General features: G+C 33.3%; 1 protein-coding gene across 1 annotated transcript in view; it reads right to left on the reverse strand.

Moving 5' to 3' along the window:
- Positions 1-17,975, reverse strand: part of LOC118734446 — a 77,831-nt gene that overhangs the window by 38,947 nt on the left and 20,909 nt on the right. The window contains exon 5 of the mRNA XM_036464166.1: positions 10,146-10,180. Within this exon, the coding sequence (XP_036320059.1) occupies positions 10,146-10,180 (35 nt within the window). The remainder of the gene's footprint in view (positions 1-10,145; positions 10,181-17,975) is intronic.

Below are 17,975 nucleotides of genomic sequence, written 5' to 3' on the forward strand. Positions count from 1 at the left end.
TATTCTGTCCACTTGTGTGAGAATAAAAAACCATTCAAAATGTCTGCAAAAACATTTCTAACAGCCACCGATGATGGTATATGGATTTCGTTTAAGGAAAGAAAGTAAAGTTTTTGCAGTGTTTTATATTTGTTTGAAAAATCGAAAAATTTTGTGTTTATACCTAATGCCCAGGAATATTTTCTGGCCGAATTTCCACAAGGCATTTCTGATAAAAAATGATAAAAAATGTACGCCATTCAAATAATATAATGCGAACGTTATAATGACACGGGTATTTTGTAATGCCCAACATTGTCATTTAGTACACTTAATGGAAAAGCAGCGTTAGTCTAATTTTTAAGAACAAAACAATGAAAAAAAACAGTCCTAACGAATAACTAAATTGCCAAAGACATTCATAAAAAAATAGTAAAGTGAAATATGCGCTGGCTGGCACAATGCCCTGGCTATGACAGTGGTGATGGTTGGGAAAAAACTGCCAAAGTAGTAACATTATAATTGGCTTCGTATGCGGTAGGGGGGCTAACTCGGCAGTCGTAATAAATAAAATTTTTTTCGAAAAGATCCAAAAAGATTTTCATCATTTCACTTATTAGCTTTAAAGAAAATGCTTTGCTAATTAATAGCTTCTGACAATCGACATGGGCTATAAGTATTTATATATCAAGAAGACAACTTTGTTGGTGAAAAAATTGTAACTTTCGTATTTCAGGTAATTTATGGCACATTTCAAAGCTGCAACGACACGAAATCGCCATAAACTTTGAACAGAGCGTGCATGAAATTGCTCACGTATAATCAAACGCACGCATGTCATATGGAAGGCAATCATGTGTTTGTTATTGTACAAAGTAAATTACTTGGTTATGAATTTCGCACGCCATCTACATGCATATATACATATGTATGTATTTACATATCCATTAGGGTGGGTCGAAAATTTCATTTTTCTCAAATCGTTTGGTAATACAGCATTCATATTCTCGGGGTGTATTTAGTCCGCTGCTAGTTCCAAATATACAAATTTGTTTTTCATGTTAGCTGTACTTTGCGAATTTTCGCAAATTCGTTAACAATTTCGAGAGCTATAATACGACACTCTTTATTTTCCATCACCGTGGAAAAAATTAATTTATGCAAATAAATATGGAAACACTGAACTAGTACAAATTGCACAAACACTAATTAGTTTACTTATTATTATGCATGCAGTACAAAAATTGCAATTAAACGAAGTTCACAGAAATTTTGGTTTAACAATTTTATTATTTTTAAATAATTTTGTTTTAATCTGAACGCTTTTTATCATATTACTATCATAAATCGGTAACAGTAAGTCTCGCCTTCTGTTTGGTAATTATTACTTACCGATCGAGTAATATTTGTCGCGAGGTAATGCCGAAAAAAGGAGATGCATCTCTGGCTTTTTTTGACAAAAATTTCCCTTAAATTTTATGTATAAATAACTTCGAAATATAAGCAAAAGATTACGGAAAAGTGTGCCACGGATTGACTTGTTTCGTTCAAGTTGAATACAAAGCTATATCTGCAATTGGAGAGTCACAAGAAGATAGTGCATACAACTACGGTCACTAAATACTATCTAAATACTTTTTGCGCGCCCTTACTTTCGTATAACAGTAAATTTAGAAACCGCGAAAAATGTGCTTCATTGGTGAGTAACGAAACCATTCCGCTCCAATTTTCAAGAAAATGGACTTCAAATGGGCGTTACTCACCTAAATTTTATTAAGTTAATATGTGTGTGTTTGAAACTACTGTTTACTAATCAAATGATCCTAATCTTGGACATCCGTATTTAATTTCACTGACCACTATTTTTTTTGAAAACCGACCAAGTTGGCGTGACCAAGTCCATGGTCTTTTAAATATTATATAAACATTCGAAAATATTGAAATAAATCGCTTTTTTAGGTTTTTCTAAATATTTAGAAAACTTGTAGTCTTAGTGAAAAATGATATATGAACGTGAGATACTAAATTTAATAAACTTTCACTTGATATGAGTAGTACACTTGCAAACAGCGTTATGTGATTTATTTAAAAGTAAGCCACAAATTAAAAGAAATGTCTATGGCAACAAGTAACACATTCTCTAGATATTCCCAGCCAAAGTTTAGTTTTCCAAATTCACAAACCTTGAATCAATTGCGCGGGCTAAAGATATGTTTTAAATTAATCTTTCATGGTCAATTGATATTGGATTATAACTAAGAAAACATAATATTACTATTACAATACGATCAAATGCCTTTTATTTTTCCCCTTAAAAAATTGACCCAGCCTCTTAAAAAATTGACCCAGCCTAATATCTATATGTATAAATGTGGGCACGAGAAAGCGCGATGCTGGAATTTGTTCAAATCACGCGCAAATCATCAACATCATCATCATCATCACACACTCGAGATTATCAAATATATATGCGAGCACATACTTACAAACATACCCAGTCGGAAAATTAGTAATGCATTTACATGCGTGATAAATAATATAATGTATTTCTTATCCGTTCTCGATAATATTAGTGTTAACTATGTAATCAGCATTCTAATGTATTCGGAAAGTTCCAAACAACATACTCAGTGGGAAAATGTAATGTATTGTAATCGAAAAAATAATCAGTAAAACAGCCATTTTCACATTCGAAAATGCATTGTTTTTCCCAAGGCGATGGCCCTAAGAAAAGTGGGGCATTCATTTTTGCATCACCAGTAATGCAAGAATGAATGTGATTCAATAGGAAATTTTTGCAACTTTTTGGATACATACGAATGCAATACGATTACATATTAAACAGTAAAAGAATCTAGAACTCAGACGAAATACATTACATTATTTATCACGCATGTAATGCATTACTACTTTTCCCACTGGGTATGTATGTACACACATTTGTGCGCAAAAATATTGAGTGTTGTGCTACCTACCGTTCGAACGGTTTGTTGCAAGCTGTTGCCAATATAAGGCTTTATTTTATTAAATATGTACATATGTATGGTCAGGTAGCACGCAAACATTGACTTACATATACATACGCCCACATACTTATATTCATATAGTACTACATATGTTGTTCATTTACTATGTAAACATGTGTATTTGCGAGTCATCTTGTATGTGACTTAGCTATGTTCAGTATTTATATATGTATATCTATGTACATTAGGGTGTTCCAAAACAAAGTTAAGTCGGCATTTTAATACTCTCACCCCAAGGGCTGTTCTATATCCAAAAAATAGACCCGTGTTTTTTTTTATCAAAAAATATTTAGAGGTCGCTCAAAACGCTCAAAGTTTCCCATGATTTTTTTATGGAAAAATAAATTTCGTATAAATGGTAAAGAAGCCATGAAAATCTATATTTTTAAATCGGCAAACTATGTTTCTCACCAGAAAACTTCAAGAAATAAAACTCCATTGTATACTAAGACCTTTTACTGTACTGACTACTTTTTATAGGTCCCCTAAAACTCCAAAAAATCCAATGGGTAACCTATAAAAAATCGTTAATATTAAAAAATGTTTACAAAAATGTTTTCGAGAATTCTACGAAAATAGCTTTTTCCCCTATATAAAATACATACCTCTAAATTTGTTTTGGAAATAACAGGGGTATATCTTTTTCGATACAGAATAATCGCAGGGATGAGAGCATACAAATTCAAAATTAGCTTTTCTTAGATGCATTTTTAGACCACTCTTATGTGCATACATACGGTACGTATATGTAAGGTGGTTACCTCTCCAGTCGAATGAAGTGTCTATGATGTGTGGTACGTGCGCGTGAGCACAAATATGCTGACATATTCGCAGCTGTTGGTATTTGAAATATTCCTACAATTTCTTAAATACCAGTATAATGTAAACTTGAATACATAAATTTATTAACATTGCAATAACGTAGACTTTTTTGTTATCGATAGATTCTCAGCGCTTTTACCGCTTTAAACTAAATATTTTGTATTTACACAACGCAATTTCAAAAATGACTAAGCAGTTATGTGTTTATGAATACTTTCCAATAGAATTGTAAAAATCCAATAAACCGATTTACTGTATACATATGTACACATGTACAAATTCGAGGGAAATGATTTTCATACTAACACACGATAGGACTTAGGCTAGAGATTCGTATTTTTTTTCTTAGATGGCCCCTCGCCAGGCAACGGCAAACCGCTGAGTGTACTTCCAGCCTAAATAAGTGCAAGAAAATATTTGCTGTTCTGAGGTTGCGTCTCTCCATTTAAATATGTAAGTATGTATGTGACAGTATCGGATAGCACAACACAAAATGGCGGTGAATCGCATAGAAAAATGTGTGGAAAAATTATGAATTAATTTCTGGCATATTCATTACCAAAGGAATACAAATATAAAATATATTCCTCAATATCTTCAGTCAAATAATAACAGAATGTAACAAGTCAATGAGTGTCAAGCTAGATGATAAATGGAATGAAAATGGTTATAGAACTGTTTTTTTTTTTTAATTTCCCGAAAATTTGTAATTAACTTGATTTTCTATACTTTGTTAGAAAACATATTAAGATAGTATTTTAGAAATTATTTAGCAGAAAAGCATGGTAATATCAGTAAAATATATTTTAATTTACAACGTTTTAAAAATATAAAACTCAAAATTCCGCACTAAAAGTTTCAATTGAAATTTCTTTCTTGTTTCTACCCCAAAAATTTGCTTTAGCCTTTAAGAATAAAATGACTAGAAAACATTCGCTTTAATCACTTTTTGACAAGCAGAAAAGAGGTTTAGTTTCGCAGTAGGAATGCTAAAATGACAGAAAAAAGCCCAGGCACCTAAATTTATTTTTGAGTCATATGAGGTCATTTTCCAAAGATATCTTAATTTTAATTTACATCGTGACTTTGTATTAAAGCCTATTATTTTACCAAAAAATAAAAATAAAAAGAGATGTGAATGAAATAGTTAAGAGCAAGAAAATATTTTACTCATAACTATGTCATATTCGTTTTTACATGGCTATATACAAATATATTTATTAGTTGGTACATGGCGTATGAGTAACAATCTTTGCAGCTCGACGCAGTTGATCCGTTAAAATTTGTTCCATGACAAATGGCTAAGCGAGCCACCATATCGTTGGTTCGAATCAAATGACCACCAAAATTTATATGCAATTTTTTTATTTACATACATCAATAAATTATTTTATTTTCTTTAATGTAATTATAGATGTTGTGGACTATTTAATAATATAATAATTTTTTTTTGGACAACAATTTATTTATTTACGGAATCTGCTTAGGACTTAGGCCTAACAATAAGTAAGTAACTAAATTTTAAACTAGTTAAGTGTTGAGCACTTTCCTTTCAACGACGCTCTTCAAAAGGCAGGCACATCTCTTTTTCGCAGGCGTTACTGGTTTGTTGAATTACACAATGCATTTACCAATGTATTTAGGCAATTTTAAAATTTTGTTTTGATCATTGGTATTTCAAGATCCTTATGTATATTTTCATTCCGATTGATTTTCTGACTTCTCAAAGTAATCCTTCAGGCCACTCTTTATCAAATTAGTATAAGAGAGTTAGTATAACAGAATTAGTGTAACAGAGAGGGAGATATATTTGATAGTAGTATTTTTTTAAATAATTTGGAAAGATAGGTCCGTACAAAGGGGGCTAGGTTGTGCCTTTTTCTCGTTTAGCTATCCTGGTAATTTGCGACCTCTCCCATGATTTCAGAGAGTAACCTGGTTTCAAAATGTTGTTAAAAATATCAGATATTTATGTTTTTATTTCAGAAGAATATGCCGTAGGAGGTATCTGCGATATAGTGCATCGTTGATAAAATGTAGCAATTAATAGTTATTTGAAGCACTGTTTAGTAGGAACACGTTCTCTAAGCATTTTGCGGAACAGTTTGCATTTTCCTTATTAGTGCGCGCCTATAAACCAGAAGAACTTCTTATTCGTATATCTGACTCCACTGGAGGCTTGAAATTTTTCTGTGCGTTCCAGAGTGAATATTTCTGGGTAGAGTTTGGTGAATGCTTTCTTACATATTTTTGAATATAATGATCTACTGCTCGCTCAAGCGCTTTGTTAAATCTTCTTACCGCTGTTTTTAATTGGCAGCCGTGAATCAGGGGAGCGATGTGTCTGCCGCTCTCTTCGAAATCGCCGTTTTTTCTACTAAGAGCGTTTCAATTTCATTTTTGGTTACTAGGTTTTGCCTTACTTGTGGTATGTTTTGGGCTGCGTTTTAGTTAAAATGTATAAATAATTAGCTAAAAAATCAATTAAGTTGAAGTCGATGGCTGGGTGATCGCCCTATCTTTACTGCCGGTAGAAGAACGCTCTATCCCAGTGAATGGTTGAAAAGTGCTACGTTTAAAAATTTAGTTTAAAAGGTCCTGTCTCAGCTGCAGATATTCTTATTAAATTTATATTCAGATAGGGTGTTCTTAAACCAAATTATAAAATGGGGCGTTTTTTAATCATTTATTGAGTTAAGGCGTGAAATAAAATACTTTAATAACAAAAAGTACTATTTGGGAATTGCTTGCTTTACAGTAGACAACAGCTGGCCATTTTGGTCAGTGTTCTAATCGAAAATGCCCCTGCTCCGAAGTACTTTTGGTAACAAGCTTTGAAGCTTTGCTTTTACTGTGTCAAATTCCGTGGCATTTACAGTAAAACCCGCTTAAGTACCTCACGAAAAATGTCAGCTTTTTGAGATACTTAGGCGGGTTGGGTACTTAAAAGAACCCGCTTAAGTACCTCCAAATTCAAAATGATATTGTTAGCCACTTATATTTATTTATTAATTTTTAAAATTTGTCAATTAAGATTTTTCTTAACAAATACCATATAACTCTAAGCTTCATATTTTGTAGAACACTTAAAGAAAAAAAATACACTAAAAATTCAAATTTTTTTCTCTGAAGTGTTTATTGGGTATACAGTTTTATAGCCCATTCAATTTTAATGTCATAATGTGCAAGTTTCAAGTGGCTAAAAATTACGGTTGATTTTTTTGAATTTTTTTTTCCGGTGTGTAGCGCTGCCACTGAATTTCAAAATATGTAAATATTTTAAAGATTTTTAAAAGAGCACTTAAAAGGGGAAAATTATGGGTAAAATGGTAAATGGGGTACGAAAAATTGAGGTACTTAGGCGGGTTGGGTAAATAAGTGGGTACGTACCTAAGAGAGGGATTTTCTTCAGATTACATTCAAAAATTTACGGTGCCCCAAAAATGTGGGTTACTTACGCGTGTTAGGTACTTAAGCGGGTTTCACTGTATCGCCAAATAAGTGAAAAAAAAACATTGTCAACTGGAACTAAAAACGGTCTATCGGTTGATGTAGATGTTTAATAACTGAAACACCACACCGTCTAACGGCGAGTAACCCACTTCAATTTTCGCGCTGCCAAAATTAGAACACTTGCCAACGTATAAAATTTAACAGAGCCAAAGCGAAATGTGAAGTTTGCATGGTGACATTTCGTTTACTGTATAGCCTAAAGGTATGCCACACCTCGAACGTAAACGCACCTCAGTCTGATTAATTAATCGCATGACTTAATTTAATGCAATTCTTTTAACTACATATAAGTAAATAAATACATACACATGTACATATGTATGAACATAAGCACGTAAATTTCTTTGTGGCCTCTTTACTTGATTAAATTGAAATTTCGAATTTAATTTTGCAATGAAGTTAAATACCTCTAATGAATGATTAAATTGATTCCTATTATAATTAAATGAAACATAGTTATATTAATGCAAATAAGAACTGCACACATATGTGCATACATTCCACTGGCTGCATCTTAAACCAATAGATGACCTCATTATAGAGTAACTATCAAGCTAACTTTTTATAAATTTATTTTATTTTTATACGCAATACGACAGGCAACTAAGCATATTTCCCTATATGCTATCTGCCACAAATTAAATAATGCGAAAATTTCCCAAAAGTGCTGACAAATGTATTTTCTTTACAACTTTTTTATGGTGTCCTAGCTGATTTGTAGATATGTTGCAATAAGCTTTAAAATATGAAAACATATTTCTCTACAAAATTAAGAAAGGTTTTCGAAGGCAAAAGTTTAAAAATCCGCATGAAAACTTAAAAGCGGGCGGAACAAAGACGAGAGAAGTTTATTATGCAAAATAATTTAATTGCAATTTGATTCATATTCAATATGCGCTCGATATAATTTCCATTATGATTTATTATATAATATTACCATATATGTATGTATGTGCTGCCATTTCATCGTTTCACATTTTAACTTTCTCCACTAACCATGCACAAACCAAAATCAAGTTGTAGCTATGTAAAAGGTCACACAAATAAGCGATTTAAATAACAATAAAAAATTCCGCGGCAAAAATAAAATGCTTACTACACTAGCAACAACGAAATCTGCCGGAACGTAAAAAAATGTACAACAATGAATTGAAGTTTTTATTACCACTCAACCGGAGGCAATTTTCTGTGAAATGGTTGGTAAACTGAAAATTTATAAGTGCAAAGGAGGGGGAAATGCAAAAAAAGTTTAAGTATAAAAATACTTATGTGTATGTATGTGAATATGTGCATAAGTGTGCGCAATAATGTAACGTGGAGCAGCTTTGCTGCATACCTACATACATACAAACATATGTTGCTAAGGGTGAACCACTCAGTGAGTTACTCATACGCACTGGTGCCAATGCCAATGTTGCCGAATAGGCGCTAAAATACACTTATCGGTTTAGCAAGTTCAAAATTAATAAATAAAATTTTGTTTGGAAACTTTTTAGCTAGTAATTTATGTGATTTTATACTTTGAATATGTACGTATAAGTGTGCAAGACCTCGTATACGGGTGACAAACGGGCCGGCTTATCTACATGAACAGCCTTTATTTGCGTTAACTCATGCATTATCCTCTTTGAAATGCGCATACGCGCTTGAATAAATGTACGAGATTTTCATGCATGTATAAAAAATTTTTTCGATTTTCTACCGGAAATGCTGTCAACATTTGGTCTTCCGTTTGCAGTAAACGGAGTTTACACATGCGAGAATTTTAGTTAAAAATTGCTTTTTGTCCAATATTGCAGTCAACTTACAATTTTATCTCATTTTCGGAATCACATAATTAACATTCAGCGACACATGTATTCGGTTTATTTAAATGTATTTTTCTTTTAATTTTATTACATCCGAAATAGCCGATAAGTCATTTCTGGAACGCTTCCATAATCCATTAAGGGAAATAAAATTTACTAAAAAAAACACGTAAATTGGATTGAATTTGAGTTGCTGCATACATACTGTTTCATTTATAATTAGTGGCAGAGTAGTTCGTCTTGCAACTGGTATGGGTACCAGGACTTTGTAATATGCCAGAAAAGGAGAAAAGACGAGTTTGCACGAAAGGTTAAGTACTCCGCTACTTTCTGCCAGACAAGAATTAAGAAGTTCGTCCTTAAAGCCGCACGTACAAGGTGGGACACTTAGCTACATGTAACACAGCCAAACTCATGTTGCCTGGGTGGGACATGAGAAAATCACAAGAGTTTATCTCTTGGAAAGGAGAGCGATTAGGAGAACCGCACAATGACTTTCGCAGAATATGATTGATGCAGAAGCACTCGATATTGCCAGGCACTTACTGTGCGAATGATCTGTACTATATAGAAGACGAAAAACATTTTTGGGCATAGGATTTTTAAACGATTTCAGCTCCACAAGCTGACACAAATGCAGGGCGTGGATGAAGCGTAACACACCACATAGGTGATTCTGTCCTCCGCATCGTATAACTGGTGACCCTATTTCCACTGAACATTACGGATCTAGACCCGTACGGTGTCTATTCTACCTTCTCCCTTAATCCAGGGTGTGATGCGTTTCACCGTACCCATGGATTGTTTGTATTTAGTCAGGGAGCTGTCTACTGTATTCTAACGGCGCCTTCCGGACACCTATCCATCTCCGGCAGTAACGGTGAACTTGCTACGAAATGGGGCTCTGCCAGGATTGACTGGTCTTTCCCCCTTCCTTATTTTTCGGCCAATGAAAGTAAGTGGTCAAAAAGCCAGATGATGTTATGAAAAAAATTACAGAAGCCTTGGCACCCTGCACGGGTAGTGCCGTTGCTGGAGATGGCGAATAAAAGTGTAAAATATCTACCATCTCGGGAACCGTTGTTGACAGCGCCGAGAGGGTCTGCACGGTCCAAACAGGATTCGGTCATTATGAATATATTTGTCGGAATATAAAGAATGGCCAGCATACATATTTCAAGTACAAATCCGTGGAGATAAAGCCTCTTATAGTAAAGTAACCAAAGAATGTAGGAGAATTCTGAACCTGCTGGCACCAAAATGCTCCTTGACAGTTGCACGACAGTTGGCGAAACATAGGGACATTTCTGGGGTGCAACAAATGGCTTCCCCCGTGCCTCCGTGCTCTGCGTGGTTGCAGCCACTCTAACCTAACCTGGCGTAAATATTAAGCTTTAATGCATCTACAATGTACACAGATATGTTCACACATAAATTTACATGAATTAATGGTGCACAAAGAAAAAAAAATATATGTCAGCATGTATGAAAAGTAATTGATGACTTTGGAAAACATTTTCTGTGTTCACTTTACTTTCACTTGCTGTAATATTTACAAAAATATCCCAGTGGGAAAAGGTAGTGTTTGGATATGCAAAAACTAATGGATAGCTCCTATAATCTACGCACAAAAAGATGCACAATTTTTGCACAGCGGTGTCATGCGAAAGTAATGTGTCGCATGTCGATTTACAAAGTAAAAATAAAAAATTAAGCGCGTGCTACAGGTTTTGAAACCGCGACGAACAACACGGCAGTCGAACACGCATCCATTCAGCTACAGCAGCTGTTGAGATAACGTGAAAAAAACCTACTTGAGTTAGTTTTCAAACTTTTTGTTTTGTTTGTCGCTTCAAAACTACATATCATTCCCTCACTTGTAGTTGTTAATATTTTCTTGGTAGAAAGAGGTAATGTATTCCCATTTTCGCACTGGGATTCTCGACGCTACGTAGGAGGTCTACTTTGTATTGCTATTCGAAAGTCGACACACACTAATACAAACTCATATCGCCAAGTATTCGAACCCGAATGAGTTGCTTGTCGAATCGCAATACAGGTAGACCCCCAGTTCTTTGTGCATTATTTGCATAAGAAGAGCAAAAAATCTTACTATCATTTCAATTACAACATTATTCGCATTTTTCTGACATTAAAACTGTCACATTTTATCTATAAACACCTGCTCTTGTGTTCAAAGCTACATCATCAGCATGGAAAAGTAAAACTTTCGATTAAAATTTTCTTTTATCACATTCGATTAACCGACATTATTCTTTTGTGTTATTTGCTACATTTTGAGTTGTCACGAGCACTTTTGTTGAAAAAAAGAGTAAACCAAAGGCTAAAGCGCAAAAGCCAAAGTGCAAAAACACATTGACGTGGACATACACAGGCTAACAACTTTTCACAAGCAAATGAAAAAGGAAGCAGAATAATTTAACAAGTTTGAATAGAAAAAAAATAAATAAGAGTAGTTTAACAAAGAAAAGTAAAATGAAAAAAAAACACAAAAAATTGTCAAGCAAAAGCAGAAGGACCTATCTTTATTGGCAAAAGCTGAACAAGACACCGATCCATCGTTCTTCCATGCAAAGAGTGGTGACCCTATGCGACCACTAGCGTGACATTTTTGGCGGAAGTAAGTTTTTGTGTTTTAATCTAAATAAGTTTCAAATCAAAGTTATTTATTTTTTTTTTGTAAGTTAATGAAAATAATGAATTTCAATATTTTATATACCACTCGTTTTCAATACTTATTTTGAGAGTGACTTGGCATCATTTGCGTATAATTGGGTGATTTTCTTTAGGCGCCTATTTAAAGGCTAAGTTCGATACATTTCAAAAGTTTGTAGATGACAAATTGATTGAAATTCTCCTGTTTCCAACAGTACTCATCCCAATTGATTGTGTGGTTCCTTGGTAAAGGATTGGGAACACCACACCCTTCTAGTTCCACCACAATAAGACCACAATAACCTCCATCTGATAAAGTTATGATTTTAAAGCCGCTTGAGATGAGCTATCACGTCGTAACCAAGCCCATTAGCATTCCATATTGTTGAAAAGAATTCTGCGTATCGCAATATATGTACATACATACGTTTATAAACTTCTACGTTATGAACTTCTTTGAATTCATGACATCTAGATATGAAATACGTATTTTGCAAATAGAAATACATACTTTTGCAATCACAACTGCTTATCGTCACCTGCAATGCAAAAGGCCATAACTAACAAAAAATTTTTAAAATTTCAGTTGTTGATTGATTTTCATGCATTTCATCAAATAACAAGTTTCCACCCCACACATTGTGTAATGCAAAAAAAAAGTTTGTTAGTTACGGCTTTTTTGTATTTCAGTTGACCATTATGAATAAATAATATATACATATGTATGCGAAATTGCGCATTGTGAAGGTCCATTTTTCACTTCTCAGTGCAGATAAAAAGTAATGAAAATGTGGAGAGCGGAGAATGGGCATATTTGAAACAGGCGACAATTTTGGGCTTTGGTGATACGAAATGCGCACGTGTCAAATAATTAAATGACAAGTGTTGTTAGGAAGAACTTTATGATATGACGAACGATGAAGAAAAGATAAAGTATTTTAAATCAAAAAATACAAATACTGCTTAAAAAAGTATTTAAGATACAAATAAAAAATCTTTAAAAGAAAATAATTTAAATAAAAAATTCAAATACTTACACTTTGCCAAGTGTTTGGCCGGTCCCTGTTCCAATTTTTAGTACATAAATGGAGGGACCTACAGTTTTACGCTACCTCTGAATGGTAAATGGATTTCATCAGAAGGTTTTTCATGGCAAAAATATACTCGGAGGTTTGCATTGAAAGAAATTGTTGTAATTTACATAAATGTTGCTCGGAGCAGAGATCGAACTTAGGTCCACAGTGCGGTAGGTATTGAGAAACTCTAACTACTCAGCTACAGCTGGCGCATAAAAATACAGTACTTAACCCTTTCATTACCAGCGTCCAAAATATTGGAGACAACTTGTTTGTGCTTAAAGCTCTTTTTGTCGCAAGTATGTGCTTTTAATGTTAAGAGAACAGTTGACTTCAGCACTTTATTTAAGTCATTCTTCTTTACCGCCTTAATTAATGGAATTTTCTGAAATTCACAAAAGTGAAAAGTGTCAAAACTTTTATTTTCTTTCGGTTGAATAGAGATCCGAAAAAAATTTAATTTAAAGTTTTATTAGTTGTTTTTAATTAAAATACATGAAAGAAAAAAATTAAACGAATTTGGAGCAGTTCTTGTTTAAACCTGTACGGTAGCATTGCTCGACATAATGGACCCCGGATAACGGTAAAACTAAGAGCTTTATAAATTTTATTATAATTTTTTTTTAACCAACGACCCAAAGTAGCCAGTTTAAACATTTTAAGATTTTGAGCTTTAACGATTGATTTCTTGTTCTGAAAGGGTTAAAAATACCGTGCTTTGAATTATTTTCACATTCAGTATGCAAAATTAGAAAATTTTTGGATGTAGTAATAATATGTACAACCTGTGTCAAAATTATAAACTTACCTCGTATGGTAAAGTTGTACCAATAAATTTTTTTTTGTTATTTACTTTTTATTATTATTTTTTATAGAAATGTTACAACTTTACAGAAAAATGCCAAAAATCACCGGTAAGTCCTAGCTATAGCTATAGCTTTCTAAGGAGTCCAATTAAAAACTTGAAATTATAAAAAAAAAAAAAATATTTTTGATGTATCTGTTGTGTTTTTTTTTATTTACTTAAGTGGTGATATTACCATATTCGCAGAATGTAAACCTTCTACTTTCGCTACATCATAAGTATTGGGCTTTATGCAGCTGATTGCAGACTTACCAACTCTAAAATCGTCTGTTACGTTTAGATGAAATTTTTCACAAGCCATTTCCACTTTACGACAAAAGTTTTTGCCTACAAACTGTCGTTTTTATCGCCTGATATAAATTTTATCAGAGGCAATTTTTATCTTAATAAAAGCATTTGTAAGATGGATATTGTTGTCGAATTTAATCGTTTAAAAAAATGTATAAAATAAGCTATTTCACGTCTAAGTACATAATAACAAACATTTCAATAGAAAAGAAATACATTCTTGCTTTTATATCAAAATATCAATAATGCTGCCCCAAGAAATTATCGCGCCAATGAAAATGTAGCTGTCAAAGTAGCAAATTGCAGGGAATATTTATCAAGATAAAAGCTCTAATAATTATTGCTTGCCAAGAGCAATATGTGGATTTTATTGGCAAAATTTTGCCTGATAACATTATCAAGATAAAAACCTTTGCCTGTGGAGACAGCAAGTTATGCAGCGTTGCTAACAAAATCACAACAATAAGAACAAACGAAATAGTAACTGAAAATCGCACATACAGAAATGAAAATACAAAGCTCTCTCTAAATTGAGAACCTGCATGTCTAATTTCAAATCGTTCAGTGCTTCAAAATATTTGATTTTAATAACTGGAGGATTAAAAAGGCTCCTACTGTATAGAGCCAGTCTTCCCTAAGTGGGTACCGCGGAACCCTGTGGTGCCGCGAGCGTATGCCAGGGGTGCCGCTAGCGGCTAGAGTATTTTAGTGATGCAGGCAAATTTTTTAAAATTTCACTAAAATTTTGGAATTAAGGGCTGTTTGCAGCTCTCTACTAAAAATCAAGAGAAATATTTTTCGTTATTTCTGTTGGTTGAAAAAGTACTCTGCTTTTGCTGTAAATTTCCTTGTAGAAATAAACTGGTGGCCACATTTATAGAGTAGTCTTTTATTCAAAAATTAACTGATGCCGATTTGCATGTTCGTAAAAATAAGGGCCAATTTCAAATAAATATTTAAACTGCACTTAAGTTTAATTTAATTAAGTTTAATTTGGGATTGTTATTCAAATGCCATTTAACTTTCGTTGGGTTTCGGATCAACCTTTTTTTTAAATATGCCAAACAAGTGGCAACACTGTTGCTTGTTCCTTGAAATTGTTGTTGCATTTGTTTGCTTGTGTATATTTTGTACTGAACTGCTGATTGTTCTTTGGCAAGATTGATAAAACAACCTATCTATCAATCTTGGTTGTTTGTTACAAAGACAGGGTTGCAATATTGACCATTTGAGTGCAGGTTAATAGTATGACTTGAAAATGAATTTGTGAATTCAATCAAAAATCTCTACGTAAATTGGCCATCTGAAATTGGGCCTAAATGAAACCACCACATTTCTTCAAGGCAAGGGAAAAGCTCATTTGGAAAAAATAAGAGGCTTGCTAAAAAAAAACATGTTTTAAACATGTGTCGAAAGCGCAAACATCTCTAGCTTTTGTCGATTGCAAGACAACTTCCCATAAACTTAAAGGAAATTATGTAATCATCAAAACCATTTAATTCCACACATTGAAGCTAAAAAAGCGGTTTTCTTGTTTTCGTAAACAGTCCAATCATTTTAAGAGTAGGTGTGGCGCGTTGAAAAAAGTTTGGGAACGCCTAGTGTAGAGTATCTAAAATTTTTATGTAGAAACTGTATTCTTATAAAAATTTGGAAACTGGCAGTGGCATCACTTACTTATTATAAGAATTATAAGTACATACATCCAAATAATCCCTTCACCAACCTCTGTCAAAACCAAAATGCGGCAGTCCTTAAAAATACCAAAATTTACCTTTTATGAATTAGTGCGTCTGGTATAAAAAGTTGGGTTTGGTTGTATGTTTTTTTATCTTATTATTCCTCACTACGTAAATTAAGCTGTTTCGCCCCCCGCCACCCTTTGAATAAAAATTTGGGAAAGAGTTCATTAGGGGCGAATAAGATAAGTGAATGAAATATGATTTGGTTTGTACAAACAACCGCACCTAAATATGAATACAAGTACATATTTCTTCAAAGTTGGTTAGCGTGCACATATGTGTGCCAGTGTGTGGCAATGAATAATCTCCTGAAAGAAAACTAAATTAAAAAAAAGCGTGTAAAACACTGCAAGAGAAATTCGTTTTGCCAAAAAATATTACAACAAATATTTCAACATTTAAGTTTGTATACACACGAGTGGTGAACAAAGCAAATGCAAATAATATTCCATTTTGGGCTACTTTGTTTCGCCGCCACTTCGGCCCGGAGTTTACTGCAAAACCATTACCATAAAAAATTCATAAAACATTGCATTAGCAGGTGCCTGCCCGACTTTGGTTGTAGGGTGCGTTGATTTTCAACTGAAAAGGATTGTTGCTACGTTATTTGATTGCAGAAATATTCCATTCATTTTTAGCCAACAGTGAAAATTTCAAAAATTTAGTTACCATCCTCTTCTGCTGATTTTCATCTTGCTATTTGTTACATGTTGTAAAAACATGAAAAGGTCTACTTCTTGCACCTGCTCATCATCTCTTTCTTTATTCAATTTTGCTGACCATGCCTGTTCATTTGCACAACAACAAGTTGCTATATCCTCGCGGAAGAATGGTACGCCCTATTGTCGGTGTGAATTTCGGCTTTTGTTTACGATTATCCAGCGGAAAGAAAACATTGTTTTGGAAAATAATGCATAAATAACTATGTTGCCAGTCGGCTTGCCACATTTTTAGGCAGATTTGATGTGAAGGTGAAATAAAATGCCTTTATGCTATTTCTGTTGCACGAATGTATGTTCACTGAGGAATACGTATGAGTATGTATGTGTATATGTATATAAGTACGTGCGTAAAAATTTGTTGCGTAGCAAGTTTCATTTGCATTTGCAAAACAAGCTAAATTAAAGTCGGCAGTATTGGGGAGGGGAATTTTTTTTGAATGCACGGCACGTCCTTAGCATCCGTAAACTAAGAGTGTTGTGTTGAGCAGAAACAATAAGCAACCTGATTAAAGGCTACCGATACCTAGAGTATCCAAGTCGTTTTTACTAGTATTCAACAGGAAAACAATCAACAAGAGAATGGTAGCAAGGCATTCTGGTACAACTTAATAAAAACTGAAGTAGGCATTATACCCACTAAACTTGTTATATTAAAATTGAATAAACTGCAAAACTGCTCGAAGAAATCTTATTAAAAAGCTTGAAACTTTAACGAAAGTTTGTTGATATATTTTTTTTTTAATATTGCACAAAATTCGTTATTTGGGTTTATGCTGCATAAGTAAGTCACCATGGGTCGTATTATCGTCGCATTTAATATCTCGGGAACGCAAACGGATAGCGAAATAAATCTTAAATTATTAGAGACTGAAAGTTCAGAAAAAACAGTCTAGTTGGGCCAAAAATTACCTCCACCTTTAAAATGACCCTCAAAAATAAGATTCAAATTTTTTTTTTTTAACCTGAAGACAATATGGAATGGACATTTTAAAGCAGTTCTAAGCACGTGCATATCTATTTTTGGTGTTCTTGCGTCAAGTAATCCATTTCCATGATCCGACTTTATTTCGTTTACAAATATGTGCAATTTTTTCTGTTTTGTGCCTTTAAAAATACAAGTAATTTTTAAACAAAAAACACGGCCGACTTCAGTTCTCATATAAAAATTTTGGAATACCATTAATCTCGTATCTAAACTAAATTAGTACGGGACTACCCTTTAGGTATCACTTTTCCGATAAAAAACTACATAAAAAGAAAAATAAAAAACATTCCTATTCTTTTTTTTTAAATCGCTTAAAATTGCAAATAGTAATCTATGTTCTGACTTGTGTTAAGCTTTCAAATTTTTAGGCATTGATAACAGAAACGTTTCAAATCGGTATCGAAAATTTTCTCAAAATTTTTATTAGAATTTTTTTTTGGGACCAGAATATTTTTTTTAAACTTTTTGGTATT

Source organism: Rhagoletis pomonella, unplaced genomic scaffold (genome assembly GCF_013731165.1).
Source record: "Rhagoletis pomonella isolate Grant_MI unplaced genomic scaffold, Rhpom_1.0 Rhpom_scaffold_00002, whole genome shotgun sequence".
In the NCBI taxonomy this organism is placed as follows: Eukaryota; Metazoa; Arthropoda; class Insecta; order Diptera; family Tephritidae; genus Rhagoletis; species Rhagoletis pomonella.